The sequence below is a fragment of the Mauremys reevesii genome, linkage group 7 (genome assembly GCF_016161935.1).
Source record: "Mauremys reevesii isolate NIE-2019 linkage group 7, ASM1616193v1, whole genome shotgun sequence".
In the NCBI taxonomy this organism is placed as follows: domain Eukaryota; kingdom Metazoa; phylum Chordata; order Testudines; family Geoemydidae; genus Mauremys; species Mauremys reevesii.
The window spans coordinates 6,725,819-6,748,182 of NC_052629.1; the positions used below are offsets into that span (position 1 = coordinate 6,725,819).

Genomic DNA, 22,364 nt, shown 5'->3' on the forward strand with positions numbered 1-22,364 from the left:
AGGAGGAAATATTCATGCAAATCCCTGCCCAGTGAAAGTGGAGAAATTTGTGCTGCTCTGTGTTAGATCTTTCCTTGTGGATTCAAAAGCAGAAAGGGCATCATTCCCATCTCTCTTCCTCCTCCTTCCATTTGTCTGCTTGACCTACCTTTTAGCTGCCTCTGTGGCTTCCTACCTGAGAAAACATTCTCTGCTGTGACCCTTTTCAGTTAGCTAGCAGGCAAAATAAAGATGATGGGAGGTTGAGCTTAAAGAAATTCACCTTGAGCTTCTAAACCCAAAGTTTGGCCAGCCAGTGACAAGCTCTTTCTCTTCTCTCTGTCTGTGGGTCATGCACCATCTCCATGGCATCATTTTCATTTTGTGACTGACACATAATAAGAAAATAAACTTTGAAAAGTTTTGTTGTTGTTCATGTCATCATCTCACTCACTGAGCTAGCCCAACCCCCTACGACTACTACTAAGTGTGTGTTGTGTGCTGAAAAACAGGAGACCAATGAAACTGGGATTCCACCCTGCTTGTTCTCGCCATTTATGCATGATGTCTTTTTCTGGAGTCCAGAAGGTATTAGCTATGCACGTGGTTGCTCAACGAAATGTCTCTAAATCTTATTAGTATGGCCAGCGATATAGTAGCTGCACTGTAGCACTGGAAATTGACGAGTCTTGGGTTCTGTTCTTGACTCTGACTCCTTGTAAATAGGTCCCTTAGCCTTCATGTGCCTCACGTCTGTAAAATGGGTATAATGATACATACCACATTAATCACTTCCAGGGCATTTCACTTGATGGGCATGTGGCCTTTTAAATAGATACAGGCCATGAAGGCAAGTTCTCCTCAGGCACATTTGTGGATTTGGTCCTCTGTTTCTTTGTTCCGTGTGTCATCTGTATGACTCGTTTCCCATTCAGGTCTGAGCCGTGTTGTACGTGCTCTGAGCACGGTTCATTTGGAAGCTTCTTGGGAGCCGAAGTTTAGAGAAAAGTGTGAAACGAAGAGGTTTAATGGCCGTGGCCCACCCTCGCTCCCTGTCCCTTCAGGTCAGGGTTGAAATGTTAGCAAATAACCTAGTAAATGTGCATCCAAGCACAGTGCTCTGCCCTCTAGATACAGATAGGGAGATGGCTTCGGGTACTATCAGTCCTTCAGCCGTCAAGAACACTTAATTCGTTACCCAAAGGAAACTGCAGGGGAGTGAAGAATCTGGAGATCCAAGAGCTGTCAGGGCTGAAAAGAAAAAAAAAGCAACCAAAATGTCCCTTCTAATGGGATTTTAAGTCAGTTTGAGTTATTAATTGGCTAATAATCCTGAGCCAGCTGCAATACTAGCTGCAGGCTCCCAGTTCTGAAGCCTACATCTGCAGCTGTCAGGAATGTGACCTTTACCATCATTTCTGGCTGCCGCCTCTTTCCCCAGCTCTTTCTGAGATGGGTTGTGATAAATGAGCAAAGCAGTGTAGGATGACTAGCCCTGGTGGAAGTGCCCCTCTGGGGTTATAGGGCATGCGTGCATTGCTGGTTCTTAACCTGTGGCACCAATTCGCTGTGTGCACAAGGCGTGGACCGGAGCTATGCCTGGAGCAGGATGTGGAAATGCTTGCCAGGGTGGGATACACTATAATTCCTCCAAGCCAGATTCATGCTTTTGAGTTTAATTAAATCCTCCTCCTCCTCTCTGTATGCATCTGAAAGGCAGAAGGCCATTGGCTCAAGAGCATTGGAAACCCTGCCTTGTGGGTCACGCCAGGTTCCATGGAACTACACGGGTAGAAGGTAGTTCAGGGGATATGCAAGACTGTCTTGGGTCTAGTTCACCAGCCCAAGTATGATAGTTAGAGAGAAAAGAAATGGACGATAAGAGAAACAAACAGCTGCCTGCAGATGCTGTTGATGTGGCACTTCTTTCATTGCCAGACCTGTGACAGTAAATCCTCTCCTTCAGACAGACCAGGGCATGGGAGGAGAGTCGGGGAGTCATTTTATACATGCCAACAAAGGAAAAAGTTGTGATGAACTGGCTAGGGATGTTTGTGTGGGTCGGGAGAAGGGGGGGTGAGAGAGAGTCTACTGCTCCCTACTGGGTGGAATTAGAACTGCTTGGTGGTGTGTCATAGGTACTATGTTGCTCTCCGCTAGTGGCGATTCCCCTCTTGTCAGGAGCTAGTATTTTCGGAGCCAGAGAATGTGGGTTCTATCCCTGCTGTGTCCGTGGAGTTCTGAGTGTCCAAGCTACGCAGCGTGGGTGACAACTGCTGAGCTCAAGAGTCCATGGGTTTGTGACAGATATGTTACATTGTCGGCTTAAAGCTTTTCCAAAAACTGAGTGGAGTCCATTCTGTGGAAATACCAGTATTTGTGAACTGGCAGCACTGCAGAGCTGTAGCAGCTGCCTTGCCATTGGGAACATACACAGGGAAAACAGCGAAATGGTATTGACTCTGTAAACTTTTGCTGCCATCAGCGGTTTTGAGGCAAGAGGAGGACTTGGGTTCAGGGTAGGCGGATAAGGATGATGCGTGCCTGGATTTCCCACGGGAGCGGGGCTCTCCTATTCAGTTTTGTTACCCTCTTGCAGACACTGGAGAGGAAAGGGGGGGGAGTTTCTCACAATTTCAGGGTTGCCTGACGTTGCTTCGGGAGCGTTTGAGTTTGAAGCATGGTGTTAAAGGAATGATGCATAATTAGGAGCTGCTGTACCAACTTCTCTTTTTTGTTGTTATGAATAGAACCATCAGAGATGTCAAAGCTAATTAAGGAAACAACTAGATCCCATACAATAGCAAATCCAGGGGAGAATGGCATGTTTCAGAAGACTTGTTCTTCTCCGGCGCATTATAAATCCGCTCGGGGCGCTCCCCAGCTGTCGTGGGTATCATCAGTGTTAAGTTTTAGGAATGATCAGATTCTACTAATTCAGGTTTTATCCTTTTTACATACATAAAACTCTAGCGAGCCTGCAGAAATCAGTCCTCTGTTTTCTGTATAGAGATCAGTCATAGGTTAGCTGGCCCTTTAAAGGGGTGGGGCTCAGCTACTCCTGGGTCAGGCTTAGCTCACCTCTCCAGGTGAAGGGAATGAGTCATGTGGTGGGAGATAGAGACTCAGAACCAAACCTGTTGGGAGTACGGGAGCGCAGCCTGAGTTCACTCAGGGAATGTCTCAGAGGAGTAGGAGGCCTCTGTGAACAGAGACCCAATGGGAGCTGTGGGAAGCAGCGGACATCTTGGGCCCTTCCCTGTGTGAAGTGAAGGCTTTGATATAATGCATCAGAATGAAGGTCCATGCAGGTGGGTGCCCTGGCCTCCAGTGGTAGCCAGCATCCTCCTGTCTCAGAGGAAGGCAAGGAAACCCTAAGGCACATAACCAATTGTGAGTGCTTTGCATGCCAGAGGAAGGTCCTCTCTGACCTCTGTGGTGATCAGCCCACACTCCAAAGGATGAGAGATTATCACCCTTTTCTCAGACTCTGAGAGAATGTCTACCTTGGAGCTGGCTGGTGTCATTTCCAGCTCAAGGAGATCGAGCGAGTGTGCTAAAACCAGGCGTGTAGCTATGGTGGTGCGAGCAGCGGGCAGGGCTAGCCACCTGAGTACGTGCCCAGAGTCTTGATGGGATCATACTCAGGACAGCTAGTTCCTCCCAACACTTGTGCCATCGCTGTTACACTTCTGTTTTTAGTGGAGTCGCTCAGGCGGAGCTAGTGCGGGTGGGTCTCCTTAATCCGAGAACTATGCCTTCCAACTCCTGTGCAGACAGACCCAACATGGTTACTGCAGCTTGCTGGTATGTGGAGTCTTCATGTGTTCAATCTACTTGTTCTCCAAGGTGGCCTGTTATAATGGGGCGATGGCAGCTGCCTTGGCATTACCCGCCCTCTCCACATGTGGTCACAGCTTTTAATCTCACTGGTCGCCTTCTCTTTCCTTCTCTTCCCCAGGTCCGTAACGGGTTTGGATAAGGAGCTTGACCTTGTGCACATGGAAGCCCGGACAGCTGATGGACGTGAGTGTTTGAGCCCTCTGCTGATAATAAGTGTCATTATCAATTACGTTACATGAATAACATAAGGGAAAATTCACCGGCATCATGCTGGATAGCTTCTTTGCATCTGCAGAGTGGCACAAAGCAGCTGGACTGTGTTGGTAAATCTGGCTCATAATGGGATAACAACATGTTACAAATTGCTTATAATCCTACTTGTCTTTGAGAATTGGATCCCCGTATAAATTCACAAAGGAACCTTCCTCCCTCCCCCTGCCCAAACACACACACACACAGTGGATCTTTCCTGTTTGTGCAGCACACGGTGGTGGGCACTTCCTTCCCAGACTCAGCAGGTGCAGTGCTGGCACTCTGACTTAAATAGGAAAACAATAATCACTTACCCTGTCATTGAAATGCAGCCTGCTACTTCTGGAGTGGACTGGATTCATGAGTAATTAATTGCTAACCAGGTGGATAGGATGTTTTGCAAACAAGTAAGGTTCCATTTCCATAGCATTTTTCTTTTGTAAGGATCTCCCAAATCATGTACAGGAATCACAGTGCTGCAATGCAACTACCTCTGGGGTGGAGCTTGGCAGCTGCTTAACAGCTCAGTGCAATGCTATGCAACAGTAGAATGCCGTGTCCCTTTGGCAGTGTGTGTGTGGTGGGGGATTAGAAATGCAGACTGTATAGGAAGGAGTGTATTACCCCTTTTAGGGACAGCCAGGAGTTCACAAGTGAAACAGTTTGGGTGTAATCAATCAAAGAGGCTCCATGCGGTGCCCTAGGGCTGGCATGTTTAAACTGGAGCAGGAAGCTGGACTGAGGACCAGACACTGTGTAGGCTGTAATGGGTGATCCCAGGCTCCAGAGACTAGCCTGACCATGCTTTGAGACTTTGTTTGTGGAGGTTAAATCTGGGATCCCTGAATCAGAGTCCTGAGTGGGGCTTCATGAACTCTTGTTACGTTGCTCCGTTCCCGACACTTTGCTAAAGGGGACAAACTTTTTGTTAGTTTGGTTTTGGCTTCCGCTGGTCCAGATACTTTTACAGTCAACTTACTGACACCTCAACCGGGGAAATGAAGATGGACATACCAGCGGTGCCCCAGGCCACAAGGGGGCACGTGGGGACAGCACACACCTTTTACAGCAATTACCGCAGGGAGGTGGATGCGGAATTCAGCCCCTGAGGTCCACTCAGAGAGGGTTCCTCTGGAAGTGGTCGATTTGGGCAGGTTTTTTTGCCGGGGGAGCAGGGGTTACATTTTGTTGGATGCAGACCCTGTTATGTTTGAATGTGCTATGCTACGGGCCTCATGCTGTTTAAATCCACTGTGATTTCCTTAAAGCGCCACTTCTTCTGAGACCTTCCGGTGGCGTCGCTCTGCCCTTCAGCAGGGAGATCGGTACCATCCCCTTCTGAATAAATCTCCAGGCAATAAAAGCTCCACATCAACAATACAGTAAACTGGGGCAGCAGGCTGGCGAAGCAGACAGGTTATCTCTTTTGTGCATTGTCTATTGCACACACAGATAGAAGTGTGTGTATTGGGGGGGAATCAAACTGCTGATGGAGCCTGGATTCAAACTCACTCTAAGCTTGCTCACCCAGCTATTTGGACACTGCGTGTTGGGGAGGTAGGTGTCCTCGTGTCTCTGTTGCGTTGGGTTGTAGACTGTGCTCTTCCTCCAGGTCTTGCATGCTTGCTTTATTTGTAATGTAGCAATTCAGCATTTTGAGCTTGGCAGTCGATGGTGCTGAAGACTCTCCAGAGAGACAGGCTTGAACAGCAGAGCCAGCAAAACGGGGCCGTGGCAAACAGCAGTCCCCAAGGACTGCAGGTGTTATCAGGAGATAATGGGTTATGATGGGCGTTCTTCTCGTGGGTCCCCGTGGGGGATGGTGCGTGAGACTATCCAAAGCTGCGTTCTCCCCCAGCAGAGCCCATTACAAGGGCAGATGTGTTGCGATAAGTGTGATTTTTAATATTGGCTTGTGTGTTTAATAGCCATTGGCTTCCCAGCAACGGCACTCCAGGGAAACCATACAAATCCCCATCTAGACTACATGGCAGAGCCTCTGTTGGCGTGAGCTGGCTTAGCTCCACTTATCCGGGAATGGCTGGGTGAAATTCCCTATCCAGCCGGATGCAGAAGGCAGGTTAGGTGATCCCAGTGTTCCCGTCTGTGAAGACGGTGGAGCTACACCGATTTGCACTAGGTGCCGATCCGATGCTAGAGCTATAACTGAGTGAGTGAAAATAGAGTTGTGTCCTGACCCAGCTACAGCCTGGTTAAATGTGTAATGCGGACGGGAGTGGTTCTAGGAACGTGGCTAAGATCTCCTGCATTCTACCCATGGAAATGAGGCCCGGGACGTCTGCTGAGGACGGTGTTATGATGGAGATGAGAGAGATAGGGTCTGTCTGTGTTTCTGCCACTGATCTGCTGTGTGACCTGGGTGAAGACATCTTCCTGCTCTTTCCCCTCCTGCCTTTTGTCTCTCTTGTCTATGCAAAGCAGAGGCGGGCAAACTTTTTGGCCTGAGGGCTGCATCGGGTTTCGTAAATTGTATGGAGGGCCAGTTAAGGGCGGGGGTCGTGGCCCGGCCTCCACCTCCTGTCTGTCCCCCCCCCCCGGACTCCTGCCCCATCCAAGCTCCCCCCCGCGTTTCCTGACAGCCCCTCTGGGACCCTGCCCCATCCACACACACCTGCTCCCTGTCCCCTGACTGCCCCCAGACCCTCGCCGCCCCATCCAACCCCTCCTGACAGTCCCCTCAGAGCCCCTGACCCATCCAACGGCCCCTTCTCCCTGTCCCCTGACCACCCCCGGAACCCCTGCCCCTGACTGCCTCCCACCGCCCCATCCAACTCCTGATCCTTCCTGACTGCCCCCCGGAACCCCTGCCCCCATTCAACCCCATTTCTCCCCCGACCACCACCCACACCCCCGCCCCCTTACCACCACCCCGAACTCCCCTTCCCGCTATCCAACCCCCTCTGCTCCCTGCCCCCTTACCGCGCTGTCTGGAGCACCGGTGGCTGGCAGCGCTACAGCCGCGCCCCCTAGCTGGAGCCGGGCCACTCTGCCACCACCGTGCAGCACAGCGCACCAGGTCAGGCCAGGCTCTGCAGCTGTGCTGCCCCAGGAGCTCACAGCCCTGCCGCCAGGAGCATTGCGCCAGCGGCACAGTGAGCGAGCTGAGGCTGCGGGGGAGTGGGGACATCAGGGGAGGGGCCGGGGGCTAGCTTCCCAGGCCAGGAGCTCGGGGGCTGGGCAGGACAGTCCTGCGGGATGGATGTGGCCCGCGAGCCATAGTTTGCCCACCCCTGGTGTAAAGTGTCAGACCTGTGAGACAGGGATCGGCCAGTCTCTGTAAATGTTCCTGAGGTTCTGTGAATGATGGGGCTGGTTGACTCCAAGTCTTTCCACCTCTAGAGCACCGGGCAAGAACGCTTCCTCTGTGGAGGCCATTGTGTAGCTTCTTGTAGATGCAGAGTGGCTCAGGGATCCTTTTCTGAGAGACAAACCCATAGGAGATGTTATGTGTATTACCATAGTACCCAGGCATCCAAGTCCTGGATCAGGATCTCTTTGTGCCAGGTGCTGTACAAATACAGACTGAAAAGGCAGTCCCTGCCCCAAGAAGCTTAAGCAGGGTGTGGGGATGAGTTTTGGTGAGATCTCCTTGCTGTACTTCTGTGTAGAGCACCCCCGTTCTGCTAGACAGACTCCTTGATGAAATCAGGGCCTGATGAAATTCATGCTAGGGTAGGTGTGGAATAAGCTGAAGCAATCTCAGAACCATTAGCAATTATCTTTGAGAACTCATGGAGGACGGGTGAGGTCGCAGAGAACTGGGGAAGGGCAAACATAGAACCTATCCTTAAAAATGGGGGAACAAAGAGGACCCAGGGAATTATAGACCAGCCCGTCTAACTTTGTACCAGGAAAGATACTGGAACAAATGATTAAACAATCCATTTGGAAGCACCTCCGGGATAATAGGATTATAAATAAGAGCCAACATGGAACGGTCAAGAACAAATCGTGCCAAAGCATCCTAATTTTCTTCTTTGGCACAGCTACTGGTCTAGTGGGTAGGGGGAAGAAGTGGACGTGATATATCTTGATTTTACTCAGGCTTTTAACATAGTCCCACATGACATTCTCATAAGCAAACTAGGAAAATGTGGTCTAGATGAAATTACTGTGAGGTGGGTGCAGACGTGGTTGAAAGACCCTGCTCAGAGAGTAGTTGTCAATGGTTTGCTGTTAAACTGGGGGGATGTATTTACTGGGATCTTGCAGGGGTCTGTCCTGAGTCCAGCGCTATTCGGTATTTTCATTCATGGCTTGGTTAATGGAGTGGAGAGTATGTGTATGAAATTTGCCAATTACATTAAATTGGGCGGGGTTTGTTAGCACTTTGGAGACAGGATTAGAATTCAGAGCGGCCTTGGCAAACTGGAGAATTGGTCAGCAAGATTGAATTCAATAAAGACACGTGCAAAGTACAACACACAGGAAGGAAGAATCAAATGCACAGCTACAAAATGGGGAATAAGTGGCTGGACGGCAGCGCTGCTGGAAAGGAGGTCACAGAATCCTAGAATATCAGGGTTGGAAGGGACCTCAGGAGGTCATCTAGTCCAACCCCCTGCTCAAAGCAGGACAAACCCCAACTAGATGATCCCAGCCAGGGCTTTGTCAAGCCTGACCTTAAAAACCTCTAAGGAAGGGGATTCCACCACCTCCCTAGGTAACCCATTGCGGTGCTAATGAAGCCCAGCTGGGGGAAGAATTGGGGTAGGAGAATAAGCCAGGAAGTGAGAGCAGGAAGAGGCTGCAGGGAGTGGGTCTGCAGTCAATCCCTAGAGCAGGGGTCCCCAACGCAGTGCCCGCGGGCGCCATGGCGCCCGTGTCCTGGCCGGCGGTCGAGCATCCACTGAAATGCCACCGAGTTTCAGCAGCATTTCGGCGGCAACGCCTCTGGATGACACCGCTTGCCACTGACAAGTGACGTCATCGAGAGGCGTCGCCGCCGAAACTCGGCGGTGTTTCAGCGGATGCTCGACCGCCGCCACGGTCCTTCGTCTGGCAGCTGCCAGACGAAAAGGTTGGGGACCACTGCCCTAGAGATAAAGAGCGTTGGCCGGGGACAAAGAGGAAAGCAAAGGGAAGAGTGGGCCCTGGGGTCCTTCCCTGAGCTAGGGAGTCTTACAAGAGGCTGAGAGGGGTGAAGTAGCCACAGGGAGCAGAGGATGCTCCCGGGGTAAAACCCAGAAATAGGCAAGGGGATAGAGGGGTGTGGTAGGCAGGAGCTCAGGGAAACAGCAAGAGGGTCGAGACTGAGCAGACCTAGGTTGCTAGCCATAGGGTTCCTGGGGTTGAACCTGGAGTCGCTGGTGGGGCTGGGTTCCCTTAGCAGCCACTGGCAAGGTGGCACAGGACCTGGAGTTGGAACTGAAGATTTCCTGAGATTGCATACGGACAGCTTGTCCAGTGGGACTAAATGGTGGCCTGGTTGGAGGCCAAGTGGCTAGAAGAAAGACTATCACAGAGCAATCAATAGGCAGCCAGGGGCACTCGATGCAGCGAGAGCTACGGTTTCAGACCTAGACACGAGGCAGGGCACTAGCAGGGAGTGAGAACCCTGTAACAATGATGCTGTTGCAAAAAAGGCCAATATCACAATGGCAGGTCTGCTGCACCAGCCTTGAAGAGGATGCAGTATACGTCCCTCTGTGTCCAGCTAAGCCTTCTGTCCCCTAGGGAGGGCCATATCCTTGACCTCCCCAGGCCCCTCTCTTCCCTCAGGAAGTGCTTGGTCTCAGAGGGAGCAGGGACTCAGATCTCCATTGGGATGCTAGTTATCCCCGAATAGAGGCATAAAGAGAGAGGGGGTCCAGCTCCTGGTGCTTCTTTGCAGGATCTGGCCCATTATTCTGGCAATGGCCCTGCTGAGCCAATGGGGCCCTGCTGGGGAAATGTATTGTGGGTGCATTGCCTACATTCCAAAAAGCAGGGACCAATAGCATGAGGGTTTCTAACCAGTTGCAGGAGTACAGTGCATGGTGGCACTTTGTAGGCCCCACACAGACTATTCAGTGCTGCCCCTGTGGGCTCTCCTTTCTGGTGGGCTGGCTATGGACTGGTAATATCTTCTTTAGTGCAGCAAGTCTGCTGCCTTCCAGTAAGGTGCAGACAGTGACTGGCACGGGTTGGGGCCTAAGGTAGATGCAGACAGTAAGGTGCTGATGGGGCTTTTCCAAAATGTGTCAGGACTGGGGATAAACTGGGTTCACAAAAGTCTCTGAACAGAGCCTTCAGGACATCTAACTAAAGCTACCGGGGGGAACTCTGGGGTCTTCTGAGAAGGACTCTGCTTTCTTTCTCGCTTCCTATTCTCGCAAGGGCAAGACTTAATCTTCTCTTCCCTTTTACTTTTGGTTTGCAGTGGAAGTCATTAGGAGCCTTGATGTCAAGTATCTCTCATGACTGATGTTCACCTGCCATGTGGGTCTGACCTTTTCAGCTTTCTGGGCATTGACAGGTTCAATTGATCATCCCTCCCGTCAGAGGGGGACCCACCTACTGGAGAAAGATCTCCAATTTCTCTCTTCTTGTTTATTTCTCTTGCAAGCCTCTAAGCATCTTCTAGGCTATTAGCGCAAGGAGCAGTGAGGCAGGACTCCTTTCCTAGCTCTGCCACTGGCTCAGGGGAAATCGCTTCACTTCTGTCAAATGGGGTGAAAACATACCCACTTCCCAAGTGTGTTTTGAAGCCATGTTAATTAATGTCTGTAAAGTACTTTGAGATCCTCCATTGTAAGATGCTACATATGATTAGCAGGCATTTACAAGGAGTCCTGCTATCCTGTACCCATAAGGTGGATGAGTGCTCTGGAATCCTAAATAGGGAAAGTTAGTAGGATAATTTTTTCACAAGATAATGAAAATAGAAAATGCAAGGCTGTTGCAATCCCTCCAAGCCACTAGGTGTCCACGTTGCTTCACACACAAATGAGCTGAGATGGTAGCACTGTGGTGCATTATAAAGTCCACCTACATTTTAAGACAGCCCAAATCCTTGATTGGCTCAGTCTTCCAGTTGGGGCTGCGTGAAACATTTTTTTGCAATGTTATTTGCAGCTGTAGTTCTTGTGTTCCATTTGTAATGAGATGTGTCCCCTAGAGCAACGACGTAACCAAACCAGACCCCAGGAGCTAACCTCCTGTTAACACAAGCACATCACAACTAATGACGGCTGAATCTTTAAAAGTTCTGTAATATCGTTTGGGCACAAGCACCTGTGTGTATATCCAAATATCTCCTAGCCTCTTGGCTTTGCAAAACTGGACTGGAAATCTCCTGAGATTTGTGTATTTCCTACCTCCAGCCTTTCTCAGGGCCTCAGCCTTGATGGGATTTGCAAGCTGTGTAATCAGTAGGCTAGATCCTCAGTGGGTGTAAATCAGCATTTCTCCATTGAGAACAATGCTGATTTACCCCAGCTGATGATCTTGCCCTGTCGGGACCCGAGTGGGTGTTCATCCATCTGGCCTGTAGCAGGGTGGTCCCCTGCTCCTGCCCTGAAGGGCTTAAAATAGCCTAGGAGAGGGCTGTGGCTGGGGCAAGAAGGGCTTAAAAACTGCAGCTCTAAAAGCTGGGCTGATTGGGGAAGCGGCCGCAGCTGGGCCACACCCTAATCAGGCCACAGCTGGCCTGTATAAAAAGGCCAGGGAAGCCGGGCACAAACAGTCTCCCTCTGCCTGTAGAGGGAGAAGGGCCTGGCTGCAGGGAGCTGAAATAGAGTACCTGGGTGGAGCAGGGCTGGGGAAAGACTGGGGAGCTCCGGCCTGGAAAGCCCCAAGCTGCAGCCTAGCAGAAGGCCAAGGGGTACTGGGGGTTGCAGAGGGCAGCCCAGGGGTAGGCTAAGGCAGCAGGTCCAAACCCAACCTTGCCAGTGATGAGTAGGCTGATGCTGTAGTCTGCCCCTGGGTGTGGGGCTAGATGAAGACTGGCAGTAGCCTGATACTGAGGCAAGGTGGGGATAGTGGGTGGAGGTTCCCCTGGGGAGGGGGAGACCCAGTCAAAAGGGCACCGGCATCCTGGGAGGGACACGGGGGCCAGTAGTAGTAAGGCAGATCACCGGCCTGCAGAGGGTGCTCTGGGCTGCATTGAGCTAATTCCCAGGATAACCAGCAGGAGGCGCCGCTGGGGTGAGTCCACACGTCTACATGGCCAGACCGTATGGCCAACTCTGCATGAGCAGCAAGAGCACAGGACAAGAAAGGGTTCAGTGTCTCAACTGTCCTTTCTGGCTCTTGTCGCAGCCCTCGAACAAGCCTGTTTATTAACCTAGTTTAAAATTAATGGCCAGAGATAAGCTTCAATCCAAACCACAGCAGCAGAGACTAAGGGGATGCCTGCACTGCCAGTGTGAGATCTGATTGCCTTCCTCCTGGCTTGCTCCCAGAGCCTCCCAAGCTTGCCTTGAGGAGAGGGTTGAGAACCAGTTGCATGGACAGGCCTTCTAGAAACATGGAGTCAGTTTGGAGAGGTGGGACAAGAGATGGGACTTGCTGAGCCCTCAAGCTGCTGGAAGCCCTTTTACCCCCAGGTTTACAGTTTGACCTTCCACCAACCCTGTCCCACTGTATTTACATTTCATGCGCTTTCTGATACAGAGGTGAGCCCAGTCTGCAAATATCCCCAGAAATAGAGGGGTGAGCAAAGCAGGCATGTGCCAGGCCCCAAACGCACAGATCAGAGAGTCAAAACCATTCTCAGATAGCTCCAGACTCCTCCTTTTGCCCAACAGCTTAGTGGTTCATGCTTTGCCCTGCTAGGTGGGATACCCAGGTTGGAATCCTGCTCCCGGACTCTTTGGCTTGTGGTAGGCAGGAGGTTAGCCTACACCATTATAATGGTCCCTTCTGGCCTTGGAGTTCTTGGATTCTGGACTTCCCCAAAGTCTGCGCATGTTCAGATCTGAGCTTTTGGTTCAGGTGTGTCTTTAATCTGATCCTTTGGCATTGTGAAATATCTGTTTCCCGCCTTATTGCAGTGAATGCCATCATTTAACCTCCTGCTTGAATGGGGCTATTTCTTAGTATAGCCAGTCATGTTTAATCCTCAATATTTAGTAAAGTATCTTTTCATTTCCTGTCAGACCATGGGATAGAATGTCTGCCTCAGGAAGGGAGACAAGCTCATTATTGTATCCAGAGTCTGTCAGGTTTGGAGATTTGTTTTATTTCATGCACTTCATTGCGTTAAATAAAACTAAATAAGAAACAAAATGGAACATAGGCAGAGGGGGAAAAAACTCTGCCTTTCTGTGAACGTTAAGCAGGTGCCCTTCTTTGTATAAATTTGATTACTAGTGTAATATACTCAAAATGACACATTTCCCAGTAGGCAGAAAGCTGGTTGTCATGTCAACACTTGAGTCCCCCCCTCCTTCTGTTTTGTGACTTACCATCAGCAAATAACACAGTGTGTGTGGGGATAGGAATATCCAACCGACTGTGTGGGTGAATGTACTGTGGCAAAGGCCTTCTAAAAATACCACCCTAGACGCATTCCCATTTCTCTTCCCGTGCTCGGTGCAGAAAAGATCTGCAGAGAGTCGTGCCATGCATGCTGGGATGTTGCCATCTGTGGGTGACGTAACACTATATGTATCTTAGAAGGTTGTTTTTATCCACCTGTGTTGAGGCGTGCACTGCACACCAGCCCTGATAGGGTTAACGAGGGCCGGAGAGGCCAATTAGGTTACCTGGCATCAATCACAGGAGGGAGGGCCAGGTTCATTAAGAGTGAAGCCCAGCTAGGAAGGCCTGGGCCAACACTATAAAGCCAGATGGCTGAAAGCAAGAAGAGGGCTTCAGGAGAAGGAGGTTCCCTGGGGATGAGGGTAGTTGTTGGGGACAAAGAGGAAGTCCAGGGGGAGACTGGAGTAAGGAGTCTAGCAAGAGTGAAGTAGCCATGGGGAGTAGAGTAGGCTTCTGTGGTAAACCCAGAAACAGGCAAGTTACCAGAAAAAAGACACATGCAGAGAGCAGGGACCCTGTTACAATTGGCAGGGAAATGCGGGAAGACTCTCTCTCCCCCCTGACACAAAGGGAAGATAGGTTTGTTCAGGTAAGAAAATGGAACCAGAGTATGTGGAACCCTTCAGGTCTATACTCCCAAGCTGGCATATGGAGGGGCAGACATGGTTACCTGAGTTCCCTTGGGAGCTCCAAGGGCTCTGGAGGCAGTCCTCTAGCAATGTTTGGAGACCCAGCCAAGGCAGACAGAGGAGCAAGCTGAGCTGAGAAGGCAGCTGGTGATCTTGGTGAGACAACAGAGGTAGCTCATAGAGATCATGAGAAAGGAAACCACCAGGGGTCAGAGGAAGCAGGAAAGGAAAAGGTATACAGGGTCCAGGAGACCAGAGGCACAACCGAGGGTATGTTTTGCCTGTGGTCGACAAGGGCACATAAGAAGAGCATACCCTTATATGAACTGTGAGGAGAAGGCTATCCTGGGAGAGCTGGGGCTAGATAGAAGGATGCAGAAGCATAGTCTACTGACGAGGCAAGGGTGTGGGTTTGTTCTGGGTGTTGAGAAGCTGGCCGTATAAAAAGACACTGCTCTCTTGTGAAATTGTTGGGTAGCAAAGGGGAAGGTGTGTGCCCCAGTGCTGTAGAAAAAGTGTGTGTCCTGTATCTGGAGTATGCAGGAGGCAGGCAAAGTAGAAGTGGTAGTGGTGACCATGAACGTTGCAGACATTGAATCCACACACTTGGTAGGGGGTTGCACAGAGTTAAAAGATTAGGAGGCAGAAGAACCAGACAGAAACAGGGACAAGCACAGAAATGAAATAGTCCCCTACAGGAACACACCACCCCATGGAAAGGATGCTGTGGGATTTGCTGGAGCAAGCAAAAAGAATTCAGGAGATGCTAAGTAGCTGCAGAACTGGGCTTGTGAGCAGCTGCAGAGGATCAAGAGTTCCTGGGGGAGAAGAACCAGGATGGTATGGAAGAAAAGGGCTGACTGTTGCTCAGGCTGGGTAGCCTGGAGAAAGCCCAGCTCCAGCAACTCCAGGGCGGAAGGCATCCATGCCCACATGGGGGACAGTCGTGAGCAGGAGGGTGTGTGCTGGGGTGTGCACCCTACTCCAGCCCTGCTAGAGTTAGTAAGGGCCTGAGAGGCCAATTAGATTACCAGGCATCACCTGTGAGTGGGAGGGCCAGGGTTCATTCAGAATGAAGCCCAGCTGGGGAAGGGCTATAAAGCCAGGAGACAGAAAGCTGAAAGGGGGCTGCAGTCACTCCCTGGGATTACGTAGGTCATCAAGGAGACAAAGGAAGTCCAGCAGGAGAGTAAGCCCTGAGATCCGGCCCTGGAGTAAGGAGTCTACTAAGAGTGGGTGAAGTGGCCATGGGGAGTAGAGTAGAGGCTCCTGTGGTAAACCCAGAAACAAGCACATGACCAAAAGAGAGAGTAGGGATAGCTCAGTGGTTTGAGCATGGGCCTACTAAACCCAGGGTTGTGAGTTCAGCCCTTGAGGGGGCCACTTAGGGATCTGGGGTGACATTAGTATTTGGTCCTGCTAGTGAAGGCAGGGGGCTGGACTCAATGACCTTGCAGGGTCCCTTCCAGTTCTATGAGATAGGTATATCATGCAAGGAGCTCGTAATGTCACTAGAGCTAGTTTTCCAGATCTACATGGGAGGAAGTGCACATTGCTGGAGTGGAGATGTATTGCTGCATGCTTTATTACTGTGAAGTTCTCAGTGCTGGGATTGGAGTGAGTGGGGTAGTTTCTGTTACCCTCTATTTATCAGAGGCACTGCCCAGAACTAACAGTGCATTTTCCATTGCACTTAAGTTCCCGGTACAACTGCTCAGAACCCGCATTGTAGTCTCAGCCACCTTGAAATTCTCAGTACCTCTGCCCAAAACCCATGCTAGAGCCTCTTACTCTGAAGTCTGCAGTGACGCTGGCCAGAATGAACCTCTACTAGAGGAGTCTCTGCTACCTCCAGGGCCCATTTCTCATCTTTTGTAGGCAACACTGCATCATAATCTCCTTTTCATTTCCCAGGGACTCCTTTCCTTCCTGCCAGAGGCTTTCAGTAGAGCTAGGGTGACCAGGTGTCCTGATTTTTGGGGGCTTTTTCTTATATAGGCTCCTATTACCCCTCACCCCCTGTGCTGATTTTTCACACTTGCTGTCTGGTCACCCTAAGTAGACCTGCACTATAGAACCTGGAACTTTGCAAAACCTGGCCAGTCTTGGGCTTGAGTATGGAAACACAATTAGTTAAGTTTAATAGAAACATCAGTGGGGTCCCGAGAATCTTCCATCAAAACACAGAGCAAAACCTTTTGCTGGCTCTGGAGAGGCCCAGACTCCGAGGCTGGCAGCAGGCTTTCAGGGCCAAAAGATCCTCTGTGCAATACTTGGAGCTTAACCCAATGTGATGGTTTTATATGAGCTTCCCCTTTGCCATTTTGGGTTCTAGCCAGCTGGACTTTCCAAATGAATCTCAAGGGCTGTGAAGTGGCTTCACGTGGTTTGAACCAAACCCATGGCATCTTGTTCACCTCACTTCTTGGAAACTCTCTGTTTTCTCCCATTTTAAGTGTCCTTGCTTTTTGTAGAGAAGTCTACAAGTACTTGAAACTCAAGGGCACAGAAAACGTCCTCTGTCTAGAAGAAATGTGCCGTCATGGCAGGTGTCCTCCCAGTGCTGTTTTCATTTTGTCCCTCAACTGGGATTTTTATAAAGCAGTGTAAAGGCCAGCGTTCCCAGTTTGGTCTCTGGCGGGGTGCAGGGATGCTGAAATTTAATTTTTATTGTGGGGGTGCTGATGATGGAAACCATGTATTTGGTGTTTGTTATTACTACGTCAAGCCAGGGGGGCATAGCAGCACCCCTAGTTCCAGCACCGCTGGCTGGCTGCATGACTGGCAAGTTTACTTACATGGCTGGTGCAATTTTTGCTTTGTAAAACCCTCTGTGCTGCTCCGAGTACAAGGACGCTGTGTATAATCAAATTCTGTCCTATTCAATACATGCCCATTTAGACACACATGACATAAATAACACTGTGCCTTTCTAGGACACTTTCTAGGCAAGGATCTCAAAGCATACTAAAGAATTCAGCCTCATCTCTCTCCCTGCTTGGCCACTTTTGTATATGTTGAGAAATGGAAGCAAAAAGAGGTTAAGTGAATTACCCAAAGTGACACAAAGTTAAGAACAACCATATTGGGTCAGACCAATGGTCCATCTAGCCCAGTATCCTGTCTTCTGACAGTGGCCGGTGCCAGATGCTTCAGAGGGAATGAACAGAACAGGGCAATTTTGAGTGCTCCATCCCCTGTCGTCCAGTCCCAGCTTCTGGCAGGTGGATGTTTAGGGACACTGGGGGCACGGGGTTGCATCCATGGCCATCTTTGCTAATAGCCATTGATGGATCTATCCTCCATGAACTTATCTAGTTTTTTTTTTAACCAAGTTATACTTTTGGCCTTCACGATATCCCATTGCAAGAGTTTCCACAGGTTGTGTTGTGTGAAGAAGTACTTCCTTATGTTTGTTTTAAACCTGCTGCCTATTAATTTCATCGGGTGACCCCTGGTTCTTGTGGTTATGTGAAGGGGTAAATAACACTTCCCTAATCGCACTTTTACTTTCTCCACACTGTTCATGATTTTGTAGCCCTCCTTTAACTATCTCTCTTCTAACAGTCCCAGTCTTTTTAATCTCTCCTCATATGGAAGTTGTTCCATACCCCTAATCACGTGTGTTGCCCTTCTCTGTACCCTTGTGTCAGAGTCTTGAAGAAACCCCACCCATCTCCCAGTCTAGTGACTTCAACGTGAGACCACCCTTCCTCTCAACCACATGCTTCCGCAGATGAAGAATCTCATTCTGTCCCAGCCGCAATTTCTCTTTTAGACTATACATAATAACACAATAGCACATAACTAATAGCTAAAAGCACAACAACCTATAGCAGTACCCTGAGAAGGCTAAACTCCATCTGGCTCATATCCTGATGCAGCCATTTTGTTTCAATTGCCTGTTGAGTTCCATGTCTCCTTTGGTCAAAATTGTGATGACTTTTTCCAACTCACTTTGCAGTGCAGTCCTGTGTTACAGGTGGCACATCGGTGAGAGAACCATGGTGCTGCATTAATGCAGCCAGCTCTCAGGGGAGTCATTGGTCTGAGCCTATTGACGGGCAGGCCCATTCCCAGCAGCAGCTCCAATGAAAGGTTAGCAAGTTTGTGTTTTCCTCACGTGCTCTGGATTGCTGAACGCCTCAATCAACAAAGTCATGGTGCTTTTTTGAGCATCTCTGCACATCAGCATTTTCCGCTGTCTTGAGCAAGCATTTAGATCTTGGAATGTGGATACAGTTCCTGGGTCCAAGATGAAAACCCTTCTTGTTTGACCTCACGTTCCTTTCTTTCCCCTCCCAAGCTTAGCAAGCTGGTAAATGTGATCTTCAGGGGCGAGAGCAGAGCTGTCAAGGGATCAGAGTAATGGCTTGTGTGGCCTGGAAGGTTTACTACAGCATTAATCATTACCTGATTTCTTTTTTCCTTTTCCATTGCACTGGCTGGCCTGTGCCTGAATACCAATGACTAGGGGCCATCAACTTAGTTCTCCACAGCATCCCTAGGACAAAACAGGTGGCTTATGAAGAGCTTTCCTTTTGAAGCCTTGCTGTCGAGGAAGGGACTGTGGCCTCTTGCCATATATTTCCAGTTCTGCTGCTTGACCTGCTGTGCAACCTTGGACCGGGCCTCAGTTTCCCCATGTGACACACTGATGTAATATACTTACCCACATCATGAGGGTGTTGGGAGGCTTAATGTCTATGAAAAGTATTGAGGTAATAGAAAGTAGGCAGAGTGCCATTGACCAGACCACATCATTGCCTTCTCTTAATTGATTGACCCAGTTCCGCTTGCATCAAGTTTAAGACTCTAGTCCATAACTACCATGCCCTGTGTGGCTCCATACTGACTTGCCTACATCGTGGGTGAGTCTCTATTGGATTCTCTCTGCACCGCAGTGCCTGTTTATTAATCTACCTACTACGCTGGGTCCTTCCCTGAAATACTTATTCATATCCTCCTCCTGCTCCCAGACCTTCTCAGAAGCAGCCCCCAAGTCATGGAATGATGTTCCAGTCCTGGTGTGATAGGCCACACCACCTTCTCCTAGAGCTGCCTCTTAAAGACTCTGAACAGATCCTGACTAGTTTAAATCAGGATAGTTCTATTGAAGTCAATAGAGATAAATTGAGTACTCAGTGAGGTACACAGAAGTGAAAGTATGTGTTGAGGAATGTGGGGGGGAATATAGATTTGGGGCCTTTATCTAAAACAACTAATTTCTTTGCATCTATTGTTATGTCCTCTAGAGTGTAAGCTCTCTGGGGAAGGACTGTCTCTGTATGCATGTACTCTACAGCACTAAATGAATCATCAGCACTTCCCAAATCATAATTACATTTGTTCTTTGGACACAGTCACCCAAAGGACTTAATGAATTGATCTCCTTGGATTCAGCAGCATGAGGGTCTTCTTAGATCCACAGCCACTCCCGGATTCCAGGTAGCGCTTTGTATCAGGTGTCCTTGCCAAAAAAGTATTGCAGCCTTTTGTTTTGTCCTATAGTTTCCCATGTCTTTGTCCTCTTGGCATTAGACCCCTGCAGTCAGTGCAAAAGGGGCTGTGTCTTAAAACTCCTTGGACACTCCAGCTGGTGTAGAATACCACGGTGCTTCGTGCCAAGAGCATGTTTTGCCTGAGCTCTGTGATCTGCGCTAGCTGTCGATTAACTTCTGGAGGAAGTTGTAAGATTTGTCATGACCAAACCCGATATGGATTGGCAGCTGGTTTTTTCTCTCTCTCTGTGGGACACCACAAAAGCTGGGGTCAGCCAAGAGGCTTGAGCTAATGACTTCCTGGGTTGAACAGAAGGTGGCAGCGCATTTCATATGAGAGGCTAGACCCTGGAACTGATTTCCTTCCTCGGCCATCACAGGCCAGATCTGCTGACATTCAGGGTATGCTGCAAGGCTCATCTATCTCCCCAGGGCTTGGATGATTTGGGGAGAGGTTATGAGTGAATTTGAAAAGGCGTATGTAGTGGATAGGAGGGAAGTCTGGGTGGGTGAGAAATCTTTTTCTATGCCTTGGGGGCCTAATGAATTTTTGATGTGTTTATAAGGCGTACCCAGAGTTTAGACCCTGGATAGAAGTGGATGCAGTGATTTACACAGGGGGGTGGAATTCCTTCCTGACCTAATCAGGTGATCATCTGATGCCCTGAAGCATGAGGATGGCAAACACATTTAACTTTAACTTCCAGGATACTGTAGCCCAGGCTGACATTTCCATTCTGTGCCCTTCTTTTGAGCTGCTTAAGTTTTTGGACCATGAGCTCCTGGGCAGGAATTTCTCATGTGTGCCTATGTTCCTATTACAGACGCCCATTATATAACCTGTCGGATCCAGGAGTGCTCGGAGACTACCAGAAGTGGACCGTTTTTGCGCTCCATCGACACCAACTCACTTGTTGTCCAGGATGAATATGTCTTTATTCAGGTACATTGACACAATATCTGAGGGGAGTGAGTGTGTGGCATAGCAGGCTGGGGCGAGGTAGATCCTGCGCTATACAGCATGTTTTCTTCTTCCCGGAGGGAGGAAGGATAGTTTAGAGGTAAGGCATGGGACTGGAAGTCAGAAGGTCTGGGAACAATACCTAACTGCCACAGATTTATTGCATGGCCTTGGGTAAGTTGATTGATCTCTCAGTGCTTTAGCTTCCTTATCTGATATGATGATTCTTACCCACCTTACATGGCAGATTGTAATTCCCCAAATGGAAGGCATTGTGGAGGTGCAGACTGTTGTTATGATTGTCTGGAAAATGCCACGGAGCACCTGTTAGCAAACCGTGGCCTTGATAGAGAGAGCAGAGAAGCATTGTCCGGTGAAGACAATGTTGAGTGAGTGGCCATTGAGGCAAATAGAAGAGTTGATCCAGGCTTGACAGACAAACAAGGAGGCAGAAAGCTAATGGGTCAGACAGGAGATCAGCTTGGAAGGCAAAGTGACTAGAGAAGAAGGCAGGGGGATTTGGGAAGAGAGGGAGATATAAGGCTGAATCAAAGGGAAAGAAGGTTGGGAGAGGTGGGGGGTGGATGACCACTCTGTGGATGGGGAGGGGAGAACCTGAAGGAGGAGACTGCCTAAGAAGGCGAGGGGCTGGATGGCACAGCCCAACTGCTCCCCAGCATGTCCCTTGGGGACAAACCAAGGGGGAGGGGGTGAGAGAATGGCCACCCTATGAGAGAGCAGCTGCAGAGGAAGTTTCATCCAGGTGGAGACCGGGATCCAGGTTTTTGTGAATGGGAGAGGATTGAGCAATGAAGACCTTGAGGATGGTGGTGGTGTTAGAGCCACAGAGTTCAAAGCCAAAAGGGACGACCAGATCATCTGGCTGATCTCCAGTATAACACAGGCCTTCATCGCCACGCAGCCACTCCCACACCCATGCCACCAACCAGAATTAGACCACAGTACTACAGCCCTTGGGAGGCTAAACTATCATGTGCCACAAGCAGAGAACAGGAGGTACCCAGGTGCACCAGTGCCCGAGAGCCCTGCAATGGCAGAGAAATGATTTGGTGGGGGATGGACCCAGATGATCCAAGCAAGTCTTGACAGAGATGAAGCTGATGTTTCGGTTCGGGGGATGGGAGTAGGATAACAAAGAAACAGGCTTGGCCCTTCAAAAGCTCTCTTTTTGCAGAGCGGGTGGGCTTTTTGTTCTTTTGTTTTCTTTAAAATTATGCAAAATCGCTTCTTCTATTGAAAAAAATTAGCTTTTCCAAGTGATTGTTTAACTGGGGAGATCACTAGCTCAGTGCCGGGGGCGGGGTAGAGCTCCTTTGATGTAATTAGCACTTCTGCCTCTAGAAAATATACTAGCAAATCTTAGTAACCGATGTATCTGCAATTGGAGACACCCATACATCTTTTGGTAAACATCTACTGCACACCAGACCTCTGAGAGAGCCTGCATTAAACGGGCTTTTTATCTCAGCAGCCTAGAGCGTTCCCAGGCTCTTGTGTCCCTTTATGGCTTACAGCACATCTGATAAGCGTTCTTCATTCCCTAGCACTCAACGGCACTAGAACAGGGCATGGGATGTTGAACTGTTTGTATGGGTGATGGGGAACCCTGAGTGGCGTGAGCATTTGTCTGCCTTAAATTGGCAACCACTGGAAATGGAGCGCTTGGGGCTCAAATTAATAGTCACTAATTAC

General features: G+C 49.6%; 1 protein-coding gene across 10 annotated transcripts in view; it reads left to right on the forward strand.

The window, feature by feature from the left end:
- The window catches only part of SORCS3 (sortilin related VPS10 domain containing receptor 3), a 522,792-nt gene that overhangs the window by 390,499 nt on the left and 109,929 nt on the right, over window positions 1-22,364 (forward strand). For all 10 annotated transcript variants that reach the window (XM_039481980.1, XM_039481984.1, XM_039481985.1 and 7 more), the window contains 2 exons: window positions 3,941-4,005; window positions 20,515-20,633. In XM_039481980.1, coding sequence (XP_039337914.1) covers window positions 3,941-4,005; window positions 20,515-20,633 — 184 coding nt within the window. The remainder of the gene's footprint in view (window positions 1-3,940; window positions 4,006-20,514; window positions 20,634-22,364) is intronic.